General features: G+C 40.2%; 1 protein-coding gene and 1 non-coding gene across 3 annotated transcripts in view; one reads left to right on the top strand and one right to left on the bottom strand.

Moving 5' to 3' along the window:
* Ash1l (ASH1 like histone lysine methyltransferase) overlaps positions 1-21,458 on the bottom strand; it is a 152,671-nt gene that overhangs the window by 114,140 nt on the left and 17,073 nt on the right. For both annotated transcript variants that reach the window (XM_028890773.2, XM_028890771.2), the window contains exon 2: positions 12,526-13,048. In XM_028890773.2, the coding sequence (XP_028746606.1) occupies positions 12,526-12,948 (423 nt within the window). In that variant the 5' untranslated portion in view covers positions 12,949-13,048. The remainder of the gene's footprint in view (positions 1-12,525; positions 13,049-21,458) is intronic.
* LOC114707968 lies at positions 7,675-7,781 on the top strand. The gene has a single exon (XR_003736733.1). It is a non-coding gene; the product is annotated as a U6 spliceosomal RNA (small nuclear RNA).

Genomic DNA, 21,458 nt, shown 5'->3' with positions numbered 1-21,458 from the left:
CCTGTCTACATAGCCAGGCTGGCCTCAAATCCTCAGTGATCTGCCTGTGTCAGCCTCCCATGGGATTACAGGCATTTGGAAGCACTTCTGATTTAATATTTTCTTTGTTGACTGTCAATCATATAAACCTACATATTTATTTTAGGTGCATCTTCATGATTTATTGACATCTTACTTCTGACTACTAACATGTGAATGTGGGCTGTTTTTATTATTTATTTACTGTGTACATGTCTGTGGAGTTAGGACAATATGAGCGAATTGATGATCTCCTTTTACTACATGGTCTCTAATGTTTGAAATCAGGTGGACACCCGAGTGTCATGCTTGGCACCAAGTGCCTTCACAAGCACCAAAATCTGACAAAAAAGAAAATATGTATTAAAGTGTGTTTGAGAACACTGTCATTTTGTATTATGTATCTAAGGTTTTTTTTTATTATTATTTACTTGATTTATTTTTCGGAGGGGGCTCAAGACAGGGTTTCTCTGGGCAGCCCTGGATGTCCTGGAACTTGCTCTGTAGACCAGGCTGGCCTCAGACTGACAGAGATCCGCCTGCCTCTGCCTCCTGATTACTGGGATTAAAGGTGTCTGCCACCACCACCTGGCATTTTATTCGGTTTCTTAAGAAAGCTATTTTCGTGTTGAGTATGATGGTGCATGCTTTTAATTCCAACACTCCAGAGGAAAAGGCAGGAAAACCTCTCGAATTTGAAGTTAGCCTTGTCTACAGCAAGCTTTAGGACAGCCAGGAATACACAGAGAGGCCCTGTCTAAATGAATCAATCCATACTTGTGTTACTGTGGCCGTATGTACTTTGGCTCTAAGTGTGTCTGTGCACAGGATGTACATCGGGGGTGGCGTGTGGGACACCAGAAGAGAGTTAGAGCCTCTGAAACCAGAGTCACAGATGGTTGTGAGCCAACATGTGGTGTTAGGGATTGAACCCAGGTCCTCTTGAAGAGGCAAACAATGAGTTACCTCTCCAGCTAACTTTTTTGGTTTTTTGAGACAAGCTCTCACTGTGTGGCCTATGTGACCTGGAACTGGCTTTGTAGACCAGGCTGTCCTAGAACTCAGAGATCCACCTGCCTCAGCCTTCTGAGTGATGGGATAAAGGCATGTGCCACCACTGCCCACTACACTTATTTTATGGCTTTTCCTTTGGAAGTTAATTATATGGTTAAATGTTATAAAAAAAAAAAATCAAGTTTCTGAATAGCAAAAACAACTGAAGCAGCTATATCTAACTACAAATCAATAATATACTATTACAGGAAGTGTTTTGAGTTGGGAGTGGTGATCATGTCCACAATCCTGGCATGTGGAAGGTTGAGGCAGAAGGATTGCTCTGCATCTGAATTAACCCTAGGCCATAGAGTGAGGCCATGCTTGACTAAACAAAGAGGACATGGGAGATGGGCCGGTGACTATCAACATGAAGACCTGAATTCAGATCTCAGCACCCAGTAGAAGTGAGATGTACACCTGTAACTGAGCACTGGAGGCAGCAGGCAGATCCTGGGACTTTGCTGTCGGCTTCACTTTCAGCCAGAGACGACGACAATTAGGGAGTGAGCTAAAGAACACGCCTATAACTTCTGGCCTTGAAAAGTGTGTGCCAAGGCAAGCATGCCCCCTCCCCCCAGTTTTGAAATACTGTTAAATATATTGATAAAATAAATAACCATGTTACTATCATTCAGAACCAAATAAATTTGACAAGTTCAGAAAAACAAACAAACAAAAACCCGGAAATGTAGCTCAGAAGAGCACACGCCTAGGATGCTCAAGCTCATGGGAACGTGCACATTTGCGGAGGTCAATGACAATTTGGTGGCATTGGGCTCCAGGAAATGGAGCGCCACTCCCAAGTGCCTTCACACACTGCGCCATCTTACTGGATCCACAATGTACTTTTCTAACCTTGTTTCAAAAAGAGTAAGCCAAAACTAGCAGAGGAAATACAATTTCCTCAGAAAATACAACAGAAATGTCAATAACAATATGTAAATTATTATATGTAACTTCAACAGCAAGTTTTTCTTGCTATATAACTTAACAAAGAAACGTAAGAATCCCCCCAACCATGCCACATACACAAAGGCTCTTTTTTTGGGGGGGCGGGGTATGTTGAGATAGGGTATGTATATGTATACGTAATCCAGGTTGGCCCATAACTTAAGATACTCCTGGGACAGAACCACACAGAACACTGAGGCTGCAAAGACCACATTTCCCTATACAGCTGCCTTTTAGTGCTTTAAAAATTGAACGCCACAGCATTTCCAATAACCTGCATGTGTAGTAAAAAGGGATGCCACGGAAGGGGAATACTCTCGGACAGCCAATTCTTTGAAGATCTATGCTTTTTTTATACTCTTACACTTAAAATGGTATTTATAAACAACAGGAAACTGTTTTTTACAGTTTTTATAACTCATGCCAATTTGCTTTTTTTTTGGGGGGAGGGGATGTTCAAAACAGCGTTTCTCTGTTTAGCCCTGGCTGTCTTGGAATTCACTCTGTAGACCAGGCTGGCCTTGAACTCACAAAAATGCTCCTGCCTCTGCCTCCTGAGCACTGGGATTAGAGGTGTGTACCACCATGGCTTGGCCTGATTGGCTTTTAAATGTGGTCTTTGCCAAGTAAATCTAACATGCAGTATTTTAAAGTTTAAATATCAATGTCTCAGCAGCACTGTTTGAATTTTTAGATAAAGTCATGCTCATTGGGGGATTGAAAAAGAAAAAAGAACATAGTAAACCAAGTAAAAGGCTCTGTGGAAAGTCTCAGCAACAGAATGGATCAAGGAGAGGACAGAATATCTGAAGGACAAGACAGGAGAACTGGAACAATTCAACAAGGACAGAGAAAATAGTAAGTAGTAGTGAGAATTCCAAATACATGACACTCTGAAAAGACCAACTCTATGCATGACAGGTGGAGAAGGAGAAAAATCTGTAAAGACATGGAAAACACTTTTACAAGTATGAGAACAGAAATGCCAATCCAGATACAGGAGGCATTCAAGACACTGCACAGACCAGAAAAGTTACTTCCTGTGTCACGGTGTAACTAAAGCACTAAGTACACAGAAGAAAGGGAGAAACACAAAGGCACACACAGCATGCCAATCAGACTAAGAGCAGATTATTCAACTGAAACTTGAAATGCTAGGAGGCCTAGACAGATGTTCTGAAGTTCTAAAAGACAACTGCCAACCAAACTACAACTACAGTCAGCAAAACTGTCATAAATGAAGGAAAAATAAAAACTTTCCATAATTAAAAACTGGCTAAAGGACGTTTGATAGAAAATACTTGAAGGGATCCTTTAGACTGGAAATAAAAACAAGTCCATCCATGAAACCATAGGAAAGAATAAATCATGCTAGCATAATAGTTCAGAAAGAAAGAAAGAAGAAAAAAACAATCAGCACAAAATCAACAAAAATGATAGACACCAACACACACTTCTGAAGAACTCTGAAGATTGATGGTTGCAACCCCCCAATCAAAAGACACAGAATAGTAGACTGGACCCCCAAACAGAAACCATCTGTCAACTACCTCTAAGAAATGCCTATTACCACAAAAGACCGGCACCATATTGTGCGAAAGGATAGAAAAAGGTGTTCCAAGCAAGTGCACCTGGAAATGAAGCAGGTGATCTTGATGAAACAGACTTCAAACAAAAACTAGAAAGAAAAGTTAGTCACCTTACACTGTTAAGAGAACAAACCATTAAAAAAGGACATTTAAGATTTTAAGCACATGTGCCCCAAACACAGGTGCATCCAATTTCATAAAACAAATTATACTGATGTAAAGTCACAGATTCATCTAGCACAAAGGCAGTGGGTAACTTTAATACCCTACTCTCACCAACTGACAGATGTTTCCAACAAAAATAAGAAGAGAAATCTCTGAATTAAATGATATCCTAAATAATAGGGACCTAACAGATACCTAACTACAGAACGTCTGTTCCATCCAAATACTGCAGAATACACATTCTTCCCAGAAGGCCGTGGAACCTTCTCTACAACAGATCCCATATCATACACAAAGCCCAAGAGAATGAGAGAAGCCCAAGAGCAAAGAGATTTTAATCCTGGGGATTCCACAACACACTGCTGAATAAGGATTAGGTCCTTGAAGAAATCAAGAAAATCTTATTAACAATTTCTAGAATCAAATGAAAACACAATACACCAACGCCTATAGGATACAAAGAAAAGAGTACTAAAGGGAAAGTTTATAGCTTTAAATGCTCACATTAAAAAACAGGAAAGGCACAAAGATAAATTGAGAAACCATGTCTTGAAAAACAAACAAACCAAAAACAAACAAACAAACAAAAAAAAACCCAAACACCATAGAGAAATCTGAAACAATTTAATGATATACCTTAGGCCCTAGGAAAAAAAGAAAAACAAGTGAAACCCAAAAAAACAGTAGATCATTAAGATTAGGGGAGAAATTAATGGAATGGTATCAAACAAGTAAAAGCAATATATGAGCCAAAAATGAGACACAAAAATTGGTTCCTTAAAAAGATAGAAACAAAAAATTAGTTTTTAAAAAGACAGAAAAATTGGTTATTTAACAAGATAGAAAAACCCTCAACCAAAATAACCAAAAAAGGGAAGGCCAAAATAAAATCAGACCTGAAAAGGGAACCATTACAATGGATACTAATAAAATTCAGAGTATCATTAAGTCTTACCTTAAAAACATATATTCTACTAAATTAGGAAACCTAAAAGAAATTAATTTCTAAATGCAATATGATCTAGCAATTTAAATGAAGATGAGATTTAAAAATGTAAACATAACTGTAACAGTGAGATAAAAACAGGAATTAAAATTCTGGTGCTTGCCTTTTTAATCTCAGCACTCATGCGGCAAAGACAGGAGATCTCTGAGTTCGATGCCAGCCTGGTCTACAGAGTGAGTTCCAGGACAGCCAGGGCTACACAGAGAAACCCTGTCTTGAAGAAACAAAAACCAAAACACAAAACCCCCAAATTCTTTCAGCTAAAGAAGACAAATGGATTTGATGATGAATTTTACCAGCTCTTCAAAGATATAAGAGCAATGCTCCTCCAACTATTTCACCAAACAACAAAGGAAGTGGCTGAACAGACTGGCTCAGCGGTTAAGGACTTCTGCTGGGTACTGCTACAAAGGACTGGAGTTTGGTGCTCACCACCCACGTTACACGTTAGGTGGTGTCCTCTCCGGTCTCCAGGGGAGCCCACACACATGGGAAACAACCACACATATACCCTGATGTAGCCCACCAGTTTCCAATGGCTGTATCCAGCAGGACTGCATGGGACGTTGATTGGACCACTACCAGGCGATTGTGAGGGTCTAACTATCGAGGTCTTTTGCTCCATCACTTGGCACTGTTATAAACAGCCCTTTGGAATAAAGTTCTGGGTCCGTTTGGATAAGGATCCAGGCCCACCCGAGTCTATCCTGTGTTTTCTGTTTCTCTACTCTCTATTTCTTTTTTTTAAGATCTGTGTATATGTGTGTAAGTGTGTAAGTGTCTACATGTGCTTGTGTAGGCCAACAGTGTCAGATCCCCTTGCAGCTGAGTTACAAGCAGTTGCAAGCTGCCTGATGTGGTTGCTGGGAATTGAACTCAGGTCCTCTGGAAGAGCAGTACATGCTCTTAACCACTGCGTCACCTCTCCAGTCCTCCTCTCTATTTCTAACTTAAGTCTCTTATCCCTCATTCCTCAAGAGTTCCTGGGGTAAATAAGTGTGGGGACTGGTCCCCCACAATACCCATAAAAACAAATAAATCTTTAAAAAGAAAAAAACGTCATTTACCAAGGTCAAGTTGTGTTTACTCCAGAGACAAGGGAGGAGTCAATATTTAAGTAGTAAGTGTTATAAATTACACAAATTGATTCAAAGGTAGAAACCACATGGCCATCTCAATAGATGCAGAAAAAAAACTTGACAAACGGAACATCTCTTTATGGTAAAAGTCCTGAAGAGCTGGGCACAGTTTCATATGCCTTTAATCCCAGCACTCAGGAATCAGAAGTATGTGGATCTCTGAGAATCCAACAACAGTCTATCCAGAGCATTCCAGGACAGCTAAAACTACACAGTGAGATTCAAAAAAAAAGTGCCAGGTAGTGAAGGCAGGGGGAATCTCTGAGTTCCAGGATATCCAAGGCTACACAATCAATCAATCAATAAATGTCAAACTATAGCCAACATTATATAAAGGGGGGGGGCTTCAAAAAAATTAGGATAACCTAATTTTTGGAAGTTCGCTTTCTCCACTACTAGAGAAGTCTTAGAGCGGTAAGACAGACAAGCAGATAAAAGGACACAAAGAGGAAGGGAAGAAGTCAAAGTCTAAGGACTCCATCTGAGTCCTCAGAGCCCTGAGTCAGAAAAACTTGGAGAACTGATCAACACTTTAAGGAAAAATGGCAGGATACTAAATCAAATACAAAAAAAAAAATCAACAGCCTTCCTTCCTACATACCAATCACAAACCCACTAAAACGGCGGGGCGGGGGGGGGGGGGGGGGGGCACGACGGGACGGGACGGGACACACATACGGCCTCTTGCAGAAGATCCAAGTTTAGTTCCCAGGACTCATGTGGGGTGCCCACAACCACCTTGAACTCCAGCTCCAGGGAGAGCCTACACCTCTGGCCTACATGGACATCTACACTCAGGCATATACACTTAAAGCAGGAGGAGGAGGAAAAACAGAGAGAGCATGTGGTAGTGGAGGGTAGAGTTGGGGATGGATGTAATAATATATTCTATATTATATATGAAATTGCTAAAGCCTAAGTAAAAAGAAATTTTCAAAAAAGGAAGTTTTTCTGTGGTGTTATTTTGTGTATGCTCTAACAAAGTTTGTCTGGCCGGGCGGTGGTGGTGGTGGTGGTGGTGGTGGTGGTGGTGGTGGTGGTGGTGGTGGTGCACGCCTTTAATCCCAGCACTTGGGAGGCAGAGTCAGGCAGATCTCTGTGAGTTCGAGGCCAGCCTGGTCTACAGAGTGAGTTCCAGGACAGGCTCCAAAACTACACAGAAAAATCCTGTCTCAAAAAAACAAAACAAAAAACAAAAAACAAAAAAACACCAAAAACAAACAAACAAAAAGCCTGTCTGACCAACAGGGGGCAGAGCCAGCCACAGTTAGTCATAGAGACCAGGCAGTGGTGGCACACGCCTTTTTAATCCCAGCAATAAGAGGTTGAGACAGGAAGTGATATGGCTGGGTGGAGAAAGGAATATAAGGCAGGAGGAGACAGGATCTTGCCCCATGTCAGTCTGAGGATTCAGTAGAGGTAAGAACTCTTTCTAGCAGCTGGCTGCTCTGCTTCTCTGATCTTTCAGTTTTCACCTTGATATCCGACTCTGGGCTTTTATTATTAAGACCAATTAGAATTCATACTACATCTTTCAAATGATGCATTAAAACTGAGACATCACAAGTAAAGATTCATGCTGGACATAGTGATACATGATTACAATGCCTATACCCAGCACCAAAAAGGCTAAGGCAGGAGGATCTTGGGTTTGAGACAAGCCAGGTATATCGAGCAAGTCTGAAGTGAGCCTAGGCTTATATAGTAAGATTAGTTATGAATAAAAAAAAATTAAAAATTTTTTTAATCCGTGCTCGCTTCGGCAGCACATATACTAAAATTGGAACGATACAGAGAAGATTAGCATGGCCCCTGCGCAAGGATGACACGCAAATTTGTGAAGCATTCCATATTTTTCTTTTTAATTCTGCAGGATTGTTTGCTTATGCCTTGTTCTTTCCTTATATTTTAATTTATTTATGGTTTTAACAAGCTTCATTGAGGTAACATAAAATTCATAGAAAATAAAAAAAAAATTTTAATCCAATGCTAGGGATTACATATAGGCCTCATATATGCTACACAAGTACTTTACCAACTGAACTACATCCAAGCTCCCAAAATGATTTATGAATTGAAAACCACACACTTCTGCATGGCAAATTGACAAAGTAATATTTAAGTATGCGGCATGCATGTGCATGCAGACATGCACACACACAATAAATATAAATTAAAAACTGAAAAAAATTTAAATTCACATTTCAAGAAGCCATGTCAGTCCTCCTATTTAGGAAAAAAATCTCCAGAATTAGCTAAGTTAAAAAGCACTTGGTAGGCAGAGGCATGCTGGTCTACCTAGTGAGCTCCAGGCCAGCCAGGGCTACATAGAGAAAAACAATACACAGAACAAAGTTAACGCTATGGCATTTATATTTTTAAATGGAGAAGATTATGTATGTAGGAGACATGTATATGCTTGTATATACATGCTTCTGGAAGATATAAAAACAATGCATCATTTGCTTTTCTGGAAGTTTCTCTGCATCAATTTTGGTTTGGCTTCCAAATATATATATATAAATAATATGTGTGTATGTGTGTGTGTGTGTGTGTGTGTGTGTGTGTGTAGCACATTCATGCAGGTGCCCATGGAAGCCAGAAGAAGGTGTTCGTGATACTCTGGATCTAGAGTTACAGATGGTTTTGAGTTGCCATATGGGTGCTGGGATGGTCCTCTAGAAGGGCTGAGCCATCCCTCCATCCCTAAACACAGCAGGATCTTAATCCTAACAAAGGTAAACCTAAAGACATATTAGGTACAAAATTTTCTTCACTTTGCTTCAGAAACTATGTTTCTACCCATCAGGTAACATCATTACATTACCATAGTATTATCAAGTCAACTTGCTACATGGGGATTCTGAAATGGATAGGTTAAAAGGATGAGAGTACATGCAGGAGTGAGCGAATAGTATTTGTTGCAAGAATGTGTACTCCCCTCCTGCTAATAAGGTCTCAATGCAAACCAAAGTCCCCCCTGGGAAACCAGTTTACTGAGCTTACTTACAGGGCATGGGTGACTCCAAAGCAGCAACATAGGGAAGTCTGTACCTAGCATGGATGATGTACAGATGGAGCACTCTTCTCTAGCCTACATACTCTAACCTCTCCCTGATACTAAGGCCATGTACAACCAAGGCAGAATTGCTTACAAGCCCAACTCCTCCTCTGAGGAAATGTCAACAGTCGACAAGCCCAGTTGTGACCAGAAGACTGGGGAACTCAACCTAGTGGTAAAGGGCACATGAAGCTCTGGGTTCAAGCCCCCCCCCACTAATAAATAAATTATTTATTAATGGCCATGCTTTTAATCCCAGCACCCTGGAGGAAGAGACAGACAGATCTCTGTGAGTTTGAGGTCAGCAAGACCTACAGAGTGAGTTCCAGATCAGCCAGAGTGACAGAGTAAAGACGTCCAGCTCTAAACAAAACAAAACACAACGCAACGCAACCAAAACAAAACAAAAAATTCTGGCCAAACCAGGTGGCCTACTCCAGTAAACCCAACCCAAGGTGGAGGGTCAAGAGTTCAAGGTAAAATCTGGCTACATAGCAAATTAGAGGCTAGCCCAAGCAAGGTACAAGGGACCCTGTCTTTTTTTTGTTTGTTTGTTTGTTTTGGTTTTTTTGTTTTGTTTTTCGAGACAGGGTTTCTCTGTGTAGCTTTGCTCCTTTCCTAGATCTCGCTCTGTAGACCAGGCTGGCCTTGAGCTCAAAGAGATCCGCCTGGCTCTGCCTCCCAAGTGCTGGGATTAAAGGTGTGGGTCACTAATGCCCGGTGGGACCCTATCTTAGCACACACTCACACTTCTGGATGCCATAACAATCCTGCAAAGAACCTGTAGCATAGATTCTGGGAACATGTAAAAACACAAATTTATGGATAATAAGGGCTCTCAGGGAATAAAGGTGTTTTGCCAAGCAAGCCTAATGATCTGAGTTCAATTTCTAGGACCCATGGTGGAATGAGAGAACCAACTCACAAAGTTGTTCTTGAATCTGAATATCTTAATTCAGGATACAACTGCAGGATACAACTCCTCGCCTAACTAAAAAAGAATTATTATTAATGGTAATAAGATAGTTGTGGTGTCACACCCTATACTCTGCACTTGTGAGGCTTGGAGAGGAGAAATATGAATTCTAGGTCAGCCTGAGACATACAGAAGACTATCACAAAAGAGAATCAGGAGCTAAGGAGATGTGGCTCACAGAGTAAGAGTGCTCTGCAGACATGAAGATTGAGTTCCAGGTCAGTTCCCAGCACCCCAAACACGGCTGGCATGGCCATGCACATCTAACACTAGCACCATCGTGGATGGAGACAGGGAGATTGCAGGGGCTTGGGAGATGCCAGCGTGGCTCCAGAGTCAGTGAGCAACCCTGCTGCAAAGGAATGACGTCAAGAATAACAGGACACTTGATGCCTTCCTTTGGTCTCTGCACACCAACGCACCTGCACACATGCATGTGCACAAACCACCGACACTCACAGACTTTTAAATAATCCTTTAAAACAATAGGCCGGGCAGTGGTGGCACATGCCTTTCATCCCAGCACTTGGGAGGCAGAGGAAGGAGGATCTCTGTGAGTTTGAGGCCAGCCTGGTCTACAGAGTGAGATCCAGAAAAGGCACCAAAACTGCACAGAGAAACCCTGTCTCGGAAAAAAGAAAAAAACAAAAACAAAAACCAATAATAATAATAATAATAAAATAATGATAAGGTAAGGATAGTGGCATGTCTGCACTCCCAGTATCTGGCTGGCTGAGCTAGGAAGAGTACAAGTTTGAGGACAGCCTGAGCAATGCAGCGAAGACTCTCTTTAAAAGGTGGGGGTGGGGGAGAAGAGGGGCTAGAGAGATGGCTCAGCTGCTGGTTCAGAAGAACCAGGTTGGATTCTTAGCACCCATGTGGCTGATGGTCACAACCTTATGTAACCCCAGTCCAAGGGGGTTCTGATGCCCTCTACTGGCTTCTGTGAGCACTGCATGCATGGTGCACAGATACACATGCAAGCAAAACATCATACACATAAAATAATATGGACCACAGAGAAAAACAAAGAATAAAAGTCAAGTCATTCCATACAGTGAAGATTACTATTAAATATCAGATCAAGTGTTAAAACAATTCTGTCTAGTGCCAGCCTTATTACTAATGCACATTCTTCATCCTGTAGAGGACATACATTGTATAGACTGATACTAAATAACATTAACTAAAATTTCTGGTCAAAAGGCTGTCACAGCCGGTGGTGATGGCTCATGCCTTTAATCCCAGCACTCAGGAGGCAGACGCAGGCAGATCTCTGTGAGTTTGAGGCCAGCCTGGTCTACAGAGTGAGATACAGACAGGGCTACACAGAGAAACCCTGTCTCGAAAACCCCCCAAAAAAGGCTGTCACACAAATTGCTACTGTTACTAGACAGAGTGAAGTTAAGGCAAATTAGTCATGGGGCTGGAAAGATGGCTCAGTGGTTAAAAACACAGACTGTTCTTCCATTGGACCAGAGTTCAGTTCCCAGTATCCACATGGAGGCTCACAACTGTCTGTAACTTCAACTCTAGGGAATCCTATACCTTATTCTGGTCTTTATGGGAACCAGGTGTGAGCACATTGAGACAAGACATACAAACAAGCAAAACACTCATGTACCTCAAATTATTTATGTATTTATTTAGAGACAATGTCTCACTATGTAGCTCTGGCTGGCATGGAACTCCCCGTGTAGACCAAGCTGGCCTCAAACTCAGAGATCCACCTGCTGCTGTCTCCCATACTTGAGTCCAAGTCATGTACCATCATGCCTATGTTAAATCTTTTTTATTCTTTTTAAGAAAAATTAGTCACTATATTTGAGTAGTGGCAGGAAGAAAGCAACTTGTTTTTCTGTTTGTTTGTTGCTTTGAGTCAGGACATCCTGCACCAGTTTCCAGAGAAGCCAGGTTACTGATCTGCAGTGTGCCTTATGAGAAACAGCAACATAAATGTCTTATGAGACAATTCACTTGGCAAAAGCTCTTATTACATTGGTGAATCACATCCTTCCAACCATGTTAAAAGAGAGGTGCTATGAGAATTTCTTATGTGAGCCTCAATTTATTTCCTTAATATGTTCTTCCCTTCATTATTGGAAATAGACAAGATTCAAATCTGTATTTCCTAAATATAATTGCCAACTTGATATATAATTTTCCCACTGTTATATTAGAGCAACAATCTGACTTGTTTAACACACATTAGCTCCATTTTACATGTCATAATTTTACAAATAAAATATAGGTACAGACATGTATCTGTAAGAGGACTCAGTTGCTAAGGACACTTGTCATAAAAGCCTGTCCTAAGTGGACACCCCAGAAATCATGTGAAGGTGGAAAGAACGGACACTAAAGCTGTCCTCTGACCTCTATAAGAACGAAGTGACATTCCCTACACATCCACACAAATAAAAATGTAAATGTAGACATCTTTATATTGTTATACTTTCAGCATCCCTTATAGCCTATCAGAAAGAACTGAAGACTAGTGTAAATAAGATTACTGGAGAAATCCAAGTACTGACACTGGCTGTGGCCTGGGGAAGTTCACTCACCCACTTTGAAGGGCAGCGGTCGCTCTTCTCATCTGTCATCTTCCCACTTTTAAGTGCTCTCCTGGAGTGCTTGACGGTTGTTTTTATGGCAGGTCGACACACATAGTTCTCCAAGTTCTTTGGAGGCTTTTTAGTTCTCTTAGCCTGAAGACCAATTTTCAACTTTACGTTCCCCTCTGAGAAGTTTGTTTCTTTCACTGAGAACTGCTGCTGGGCGTCAGGTAAGCCAGCATCTTTTCCTGCGTCCCCGCTCCTTTCTCGAGTCCGCTTGCGCGGGTCCTCCTCTTCTTTCTTCGTGTTACTCTCTACTTCGACTTCTCTCTTGCTGGCCAGGGTGCCAGGACTGATGGTAGAAGGACTCTTTCTTGAAAATCCTTCGGAATCAGAACCCAATCCTAACATAGCAGTATTCCTAGAGTCCATCACAAGTGTTTTATTGCCAAGGAATCTTACAAAACTTTTACTGAACACTGTTCCATAAAAAAATACGGATTTCCAAAACTTGCGACCAGCATCTCTTTCCCTGCAGGACAGATCATAACAAAAACTTATCAGAAATAAACAAAGGGTTAATGTAAGAAAGGAGCAATAAGATGGCAGGGAAAGCAGCAAAAAAAAAAAAAAATCAATTAGATCAAAATGCAGCTTACAATATATACAAATCATTGAGTTGTGAATTCACTTAAAAACTCCAGATTTCTTTTCGTTGTTCAGTAGATATGAAGAAGTTACCATATTGTAGTACAAATCAAAATTTAAGAATACCGTTACAGCAGAGCATGGCGGCACATTCCTAGATCACAGCGCTTCAGGGGCAAAGACAAGAGGATCTCAGGTTTGAGGCCAGCCACAGGCACAGCTCTCTCGTTTCTCTCTCTTCTCAGTGTGTGTGTGTGTGTGTGTGTGTGTGTGTGTGTGTGTGTGTGTGTGTCATTTTTTGACAAAGGATCTCATGTAACCCAGGCTGGCCTTGAACTTGTTAGCTAAAGATGATCTTAACCTGATCCTGCTCCTCCAGTTCCAAAGGGCTAGGACCACTGGTGTACCACCCCAACTGGCTCGAGATTATAGTCCTTAAAGACAAAAACTATAGGGCACCATGGTGGAAGTCTTTTATCCCAACACTCAGGAGGCAGAGGCAGATCTCTGAATTTAAAACTAGCCTGGTCTACAGAGCAAGTTCCAGGACAGCCAGGGTCACACAGAGAAACCTTGTCTAGAAAAACAAAACATAAAAAAAACAAAACAAAAAAAAAAAAAAACCTAAAAATCATTATAAACCAGCAAAGAAGCTTCTGCAACTGATGTCCAAATACAAATCCAACACAGAAATAACTTGGAGTATTTGAAGTCTGTTCTCCTCTCTTTACCTCCCATCCTCTCTCCCTGTAAGCCAGGGTCTGCCTATAAAGCTCCAAACCCAGGATTAAAAGTGAGCACCACTATACCTGGCACAGGAATTGAATTTTAAAGGAATACATTTTCTACATTTTAAAATAAAATCCATTTTATTAAAAATAAAGAATTACTTTTCTGGCTTTAAGTAGGTTTCAGTGTTCAAACATTTTAAAAACTGTCTGTCAGGATTAGAATTGGAAAGATAGATAGCTGAGTAGTTAAGGGCACTGGCTATGCTTCCAGAGGATGAGGGTTCAATTCCCAGCACCTATATGGTGGTTATAGGTTAAGATTCTCAGGCAGAATAATCTCTGTTGCTATCACACACTAACTCTGAACTTATTCACTAATCCAATGAAAAATATTCCTGGGCATTTACTAAATGATGGGTATTATACTGTGCCCTAAAAAGAAAATAAAAACAGACCCACTTTCTAAATTTGAGGCCTATAATGAAGTGAAAACATGAACATTAAACAAATAATTATAGGAATTATTGAAAAATTTATTTTCATTGTTTTCCTAATAGCAAATAGTTGATACATTTCAATTTCCCAAATATATGAAATGTTTTCAAACCAACATGTCAACTTAAAAAAAAAAAAAAAAAGGTAAGTAGCCCACCTAATCTAAGAATCTGCACATGGAATCTCTTTTGTTTTTTAACTATTTATTTATTTATTTATTTATTTACATGAGTGCTCTATCTACATATGTGCCTGCATGACAGCAGAGGGCACCAGATCTCACTACAGACAGTTGTGAGTCACCATGTGGGTGCTGGGAATTGAACTCAGGACCTCTGAAAGAAGCAGCCAGTGCTCTTAACCTCTGAGTCATCTCTCTAGGCCCTGGGGTCTTCTTTTTTTATTACATAAAGGTCCTCAGGAAATCAACCAGGTTCTATCATATAATCAGAAGGCTGATTAGTAAATCAAAAGCAAACCAAAAACTCAGTATTCTCTTTACAGACTGTTTATTTATTATGAGGCTGAGAAGTCAGAGCACTTGCAGCTCTTGCAGAGGTCCTGAGCGTCGCTCCCAGTACCCAGGTGACTCTCCACCATCTGTAACTCTAGTCCAGGCTATCCTATTTCCTCTCCACCTACATAGGCATCAGGCATGCACATGCTATATGTACATACATTCAGGCAAAATACTCATACACATACAATTAAAAAAGCTATATGTACATACATTCAGGCAAAATACTCATACACATACAATTAAAAAAGCTATATGTACATACATTCAGGCAAAATACTCATACACATACAATTAAAAAAGCTTTAAGCCGGGCGGTGGTGGCGCACGCCTTTAATCCCAGCACTCGGGAGGCAGAGCCAGGCGGATCTCTGTGAGTTCGAGGCCAGCCTGGGCTACCAAGTGAGTTCCAGGAAAGGCGCAAAGCTACACAGAGAAACCCTGTCTTGAAAAACCAAAAAAAAAAAAAAAAAAAAAAGCTTTAAAATTTTCTTATTGCTAGTGTTTGAGTGTGTGTTTAAAAGTACAGGTGTGCTGGCGCCATGGCACATGTGTGGAGGCCAGAGGCCAGATTTCAAGAGTCGGTTCTCTCCTTCCACCACGGGTTCTGGGGATTGAACTCAGGTGGTTAGGCTTGAGTGGCAAGTACTATTAACCACTGAGCCTACACAGCAGGCCTATAATTCACTAGACTTTTCCTTATGTTTATTTTCTATGTATAGGTGTTTTGCCTGAATGTATGTCGGTGCACTATGTGTGAGCCTTGTGGCCACAGAAGCCAGAAGAGGGTGTCAGGTCCCCTGGAACTGGGGTTACTAATGGTTGTGAGCCACCATGGAGGTGCTGGGAATCCAGCTTGGTCCTCTCCAAGAGCAAAAAGCTCTTACCCTCTAAGTTACCTCTCCAGCGTCTAATAATTCAGTATTCTTGAGGACTGACAGATCTGTCTGGGATTACATCTTACCTGTACAACATTCTTCTGCCATGTGCAAGACCCTGGTGGAATCGTCAGCAATGGCAAAAATAATAAATTTGAACCGAAAAATACAGCCAAATGAAATAGTGTATGCATATAATGCCAAAACTTGAGAGGTATGAAACACAACTTCCAAGTTCATGGCCAGAGGGGCATGTTAGTGAGATGCTGTCTCAAGGACAAAACACAAACATGAAGGGAAACAACAAAGGCCTGATTAAAAACCCAAGCCTACAATCTTGATAAACAGTGTAGTTTGGAAATAAAAATTTTTATACTTTCAGTGCGTTTGTGGTTCCATCAGATACTTCTTCTCCCAATCAAACACAAGGTTCTACTGGTTTGCATGACAGATTCACAATACAGAAATCCCTAAACGGAAAACCAAGTGTTTCCCCTCAACTTAGCAGTGACAAAATTTGAGCTGAATTGATTTTAGTTTTAATTACCAGAATTCCTGTGAAATTTATTCAATGTACAGAATTTTAAAGTGTTTGATAAAAGAGTGCTTTCCCAAAATCTTCAACAAATCACTGTCAGTTCAATCAATATGGTATTATCTAAAAGTTTAACAACAACCCCCAAGCAAAACTTCTAGCATCAAATGTTCTAGATTATGGGTGGTGGTGGCCCACGCCTTTAATCTCAGTGCTAGGGAGGCAGAGGCCGGCGGGTATCTGTGAGTTTGGGGCCAGCCTGGACTACAGAGTGAGTTCCAAGGATAGCCAGGGCTACACAGAGAAACCTTATCTCGAAAAACCCAAAAAGTTCTAGATTACATACAGACTGAGAGTTTCTGCTGTTATTTTTTTGATAGTCTCATTACTGGCCTTCAACTTGAGATCTTTCTGCTTCATCCTCCAAGAGCTGAGGTCACAGGAGTGCCCTCCAGCCAAAACAGGAGAGCCATTTTGAATGTTTGAAGTAATGAATGTTGTTTGTGAATGGGGAAGTGTTTCCATCCAGAATTAAGGGAGCCATGTTGTCACATAACTTATCCTGTTTCCTTGTACAGTATATGTTAGAATTTCTAGCCACTCCCCCAGCTACATGACAAAGAGCGTGTGCTGGCAAGATGCTTAGTCATCCCAGGATCTTACGTCCTATGTAATCTGTGACCGGCGTGATCACGTAATCTATGTGCATCTGTGGGAGGGGTGGTGTGTGTGTGTGTGTGTGTGTGTGTGTGTGTGTGTGTGTGTGTGTATAAAAGCAGGTTCCACATATTCCTCCCCCCTCTTCCTGCACAGCCATTCCATAGGCCTATTCCTATTCCTCCTGACTTTTCTTTCTCACATGGTAAACAGTGCCGCTTAATGAATAACATTGCACCGCTTAATAAATAACAGTATATTTAATTTAAAATGTAGCTTCAAGGAGAAATACAGATTTAAGAACTGTTGTCTTGGCTGGGCAGTGGTGGCACACATCTTTAATGCCAGCACTCAGGAGGCAGAGGCAGGTGGATCTCAGTGAGTTTGAGGCCAGCCTGGTCTACAGAGTGAGTTCCAGGACAGCTAGAACTGTTACACAGAGAAAGCCTGTCTCAACAAATCAAACACCAAAAACAAACAAACAAAAACCCCCAACAACAAAAACTGTTGCCTTTCTGCTCAAAGAAGCAAATTCAACATTCATCTGAAATACAGTTTTATGGTTTACATTTTCAAGTCTCTGGAAAAATCCAAAACAAACTAGTGAAACTGAAAAGAAAGTTAAAGGGATATAGGTCAGTTGATATAGTGCTTGCCTAGTAGTACATATCAAGTCCTGGGTTCTAATCCCAAAACTGGTTAGGTAGAGATATGGCAATCAGAAGTTCAAGGTCATCCTTGGCAAGACAGCAAGTTCAAAGCCAACCTAGGGCATATAAGACTCAAAAAGGAAGACTTAAAAAAGAAAAGTCAACACTAGCTTCATAGCATAGGGTCCTTTAACATACATCATTATTGGGGAGAACAAACTAGAAAATTACCTACATTAGTAGGACATACACATTTATATCACTGTAATTTAACAATATGGTAGAATTACTTATGAATTCTTTATAAATCACCATAATAACTTAAGAATGTCACTAGTCTATTTTGGCAATGTTGCCACTAAATACCCAGGAAAGCAACATAAATCTACAATTTCTACCTAGGCATGTAGCTTATCATGTATGAAGACTTGGACATATTTCCCAACACCAAAAACATAAACAAAACAACTGGATATAGGGATATACTTCTGTAATTCCAGCACTTGGAAAGAAAAGCAGGAGTTCAAGGTCATCACTGGATATAGAGCAAATTCAGGGCCAACCTGGGTTACATGAAAGAGAAAGAAATAACCTCCACCACATATATGTAACATGTGTGAGCAGGAAAAAACTCAAACTTGTTCTTCATATCTATACCCTATTTCTTCTCTCAAGTGAATACCTCTACCTACTGCCACCTGCCACAATAGTCCCATATACAAGTAACAAACAATAGGTCTGATAAAATAAAAAGACCAAGGACATAGCTCAGTAGGTTTAATTGCCTTCAAAAATGCACCCTCTTATGAACACACACATTAATGAATACACATTAACACAGTGTCACGAAGCTGAAGGTATTGCTTAGTACAGAGTTGCCTAACACGCACAAGGTTCAAGCCCAGAACAAGGAGGGAGGAAAGGAGAGAGCGGGAGGAGGAGGAGGAGGAGGAAGAGGAAGAGGAGGAGGAGCAGGAGGAGCAGGAGGAGCAGGAGGAGGAGCAGCAAACACCACTTTGGTCTCTGACACAAACTAACTATGACAATTTAACTCTATGTGGAAGACGGTGGATTGTGTGAATAACCAGTCTACCATCAGGAATGGGAAAGAAATAAGCATACTTTGATAGAACACTACTTAGGAAAGCAATATAAAATTAACGATAAACTTTATAAGTTCTACAAATGAGTCCTGCCAGTAAGTTTAACATATATAACTTAAAATTAAAATCCCTAATATTTACTGAGTTTTAATATGCACAAAGCTCTACACTAATGCTTCACATATTTAACTTAAACCTCTCTAACACCATGAGGTAGTTACTATTCCTTTTTATAGATAAAAAGACAGGTTAATGGCCAATAAAAGAAAGAGTCAAATCTACTCATAAAGGCTCAGTCAGGTTGGCCTGGTTTTTCTTAAGTGTGTCATACAGCCTCTAAAAACTCATTTTCAGACCTGATTTTTACTCCTCTCTGCTACATTTAGAATTCTATTGGCTTTCCTCCTCCTTCTCTAATCATTCAACTGTTTCCTTCATCAATTCATTAAATGTATGCATGCAAGGAGGTGGACTAGGGTGCTGTACCTGAGTGTATGAATGACAGGTATGCGCATGCATGTAAAGACCTGAGGTCAACATCTGGTAATTTCCTCGATAGCTCTCCATTTATTTATTTACTTGTTTATTCTCTCTGTGTGTACATGCAAGCACAGGCATGTGGGTGTGTGCATTCTATAGCGTAAGTTTTGAGGTCAGAGGACAACGTTTAGGAGTCAGTTCTCTCCTTTCACCATGCTTGATCTCAGGAATCAAACTCAAGTTGTTACACTTGGCATCAGGAGCCTTTATCTACTGAGCCACCTCATTGTTGCCCCCTTGTTTTGAGTTAGAGCTTCTCACAGAACCACACACACACTGATCTAGCTAGGCTGACTGGCCAATGAACTGCAGGGATCCACCTGTCCTTTCCCCGCCTCCTCCTCAGGAGTTAGAGCTCAACTTCTATAGGTTCTAGGGATATGACCTCAAGTCCTTCCTTATGCTTGTGCACCGAACACTCAACCACCTCCCCAGCCCTGGTTCATTATTCTTAACAGACCCCTTTATTAACTTAACAAATAGTTTCTGAGGGCCTCAAAACTATCTTAAGAACTGTATGACACAATAAGATATAGTTATAGGTCAGACAAATAATGCTATCATGAACTCTAAACTTTAGAAAGGAAACAAACAACTTATATAAATACAGTTAAAATGTACAAGTATAATTAACAAAAGGTATTAACTATTATGACATAGTATGTAAAATTAACATAGGAACAGCAAAAAGATCTTACCAAAGCAAACAGTATGTATGAGAAAATTCCCTAAAATTATGAAGATTACTGAGATAGTCCGAGCACAAAATGAAACTGGGAAGGCAATAAGAATTGCTTATAAACTGCCTCGTTACAAATTGGCTCTTAAGGATTTGGATAATCCTGGTACATAGACATGCAAGCAGGCAAACCACCCCTAACACATAAAACAAATATATATTTAAAAGAAAAAGAGTTCAGTAATAAATGTATTAAACTTTAGGTAGCAGTGAAACATTTTTAAGTGTATCAAGTCAACTACTAGAAATAGATGCATAGAATACACTCTATACATAGCATTACTTTAACCAAACACATGAAAAACCTAACGAAGTTGTCTTTTTTTTTTTGCTTGATAAAGCCAATTAACATATTTAAAATTACTTCATTAGTATATATTTTAAAATATATAGTGAACAATAAAAACTTATTTGTCAAGGAAAATATTTCAGTTGCTACATTGTAGAAATAACAATGGTTACCCATATTTATCTTAAGACAATTCAATCTTGTTTCATCTATGAGAATTTTTACTTTGATTTGTTTTATTTCTTAAGATAATGTCTCCTTATTCACAATATAGTACTGAATGACTTGTAATTTGTAACAATCTTCCTGTTTCTACCTCTCCAATGCTAGGATTACAGGCAAGTAACTTTCATATCTGACACTAATAAATTTATTTTGTTTTGTACTGTTTTTTGTTTTTAGAAACTTTGAAGCCTAGGATAGCCTTGAACTCAATGCAATCTTTATGCCACCATCTCTCCAGTGCTAAGATTAAAGGTATAAACACATCTGGTTTATGATAAATTTGTATTTGCTCTATCAACTTCATTAGACAAAACCAGTGATTGCAATCATTCCCTTTGTCAACATTTAAAACCAGATACAAATGAACTACTAAGACTTTAAAACTCCACATGTACATAACACAATATTCATATGGAACTATCCTAGGTTTTAATTTCTTTAAAATCCTAAGAAAAAAAATTTTTTTAAACTTATGTGAGTCTGTTGGTCTGTGTATGTGTACACACCCACATGTATGGGGATGCCTGTAGAGGCCAGAGGACAACGTCAGATTCACTGGAACTGGAGTTAATGGTAGTTATACCCACTTTGACGTGAGTGATAAGAACTGAACTCTGGGGGGCTGGAGAGATGGCTCAGAGGTTAAGAGCACTGACTGCTCTTCCAAAGGTCCTGAGTTCAATTCCCAGCAACCACATGGTAGCTCACAACCATCTGTAATGAGATTTGGTGCCCTCTTCTGGCCTGCAGTCATACATGCTGTATACATAATAAATAAATAAATAAATAAATAAATAAATAAATAAATAAGTAAATGTGTGTGTGTGTGTGTGTGTGTGTGTGTGTGTGTGTGTGTGTGTGTGTGTGTAAAGAACTGAACTCTGGCCCAATACAAGAGCTGCAAATGCTCTAACCACTTACCCATCTCTCCAACC

This window comes from Peromyscus leucopus, chromosome 6 (genome assembly GCF_004664715.2).
Source record: "Peromyscus leucopus breed LL Stock chromosome 6, UCI_PerLeu_2.1, whole genome shotgun sequence".
Taxonomy (NCBI): Eukaryota; Metazoa; Chordata; class Mammalia; order Rodentia; family Cricetidae; genus Peromyscus; species Peromyscus leucopus.
Note: the sequence above shows the minus strand (reverse complement) of the source record. Positions and strands in the feature narration are given on the sequence as shown.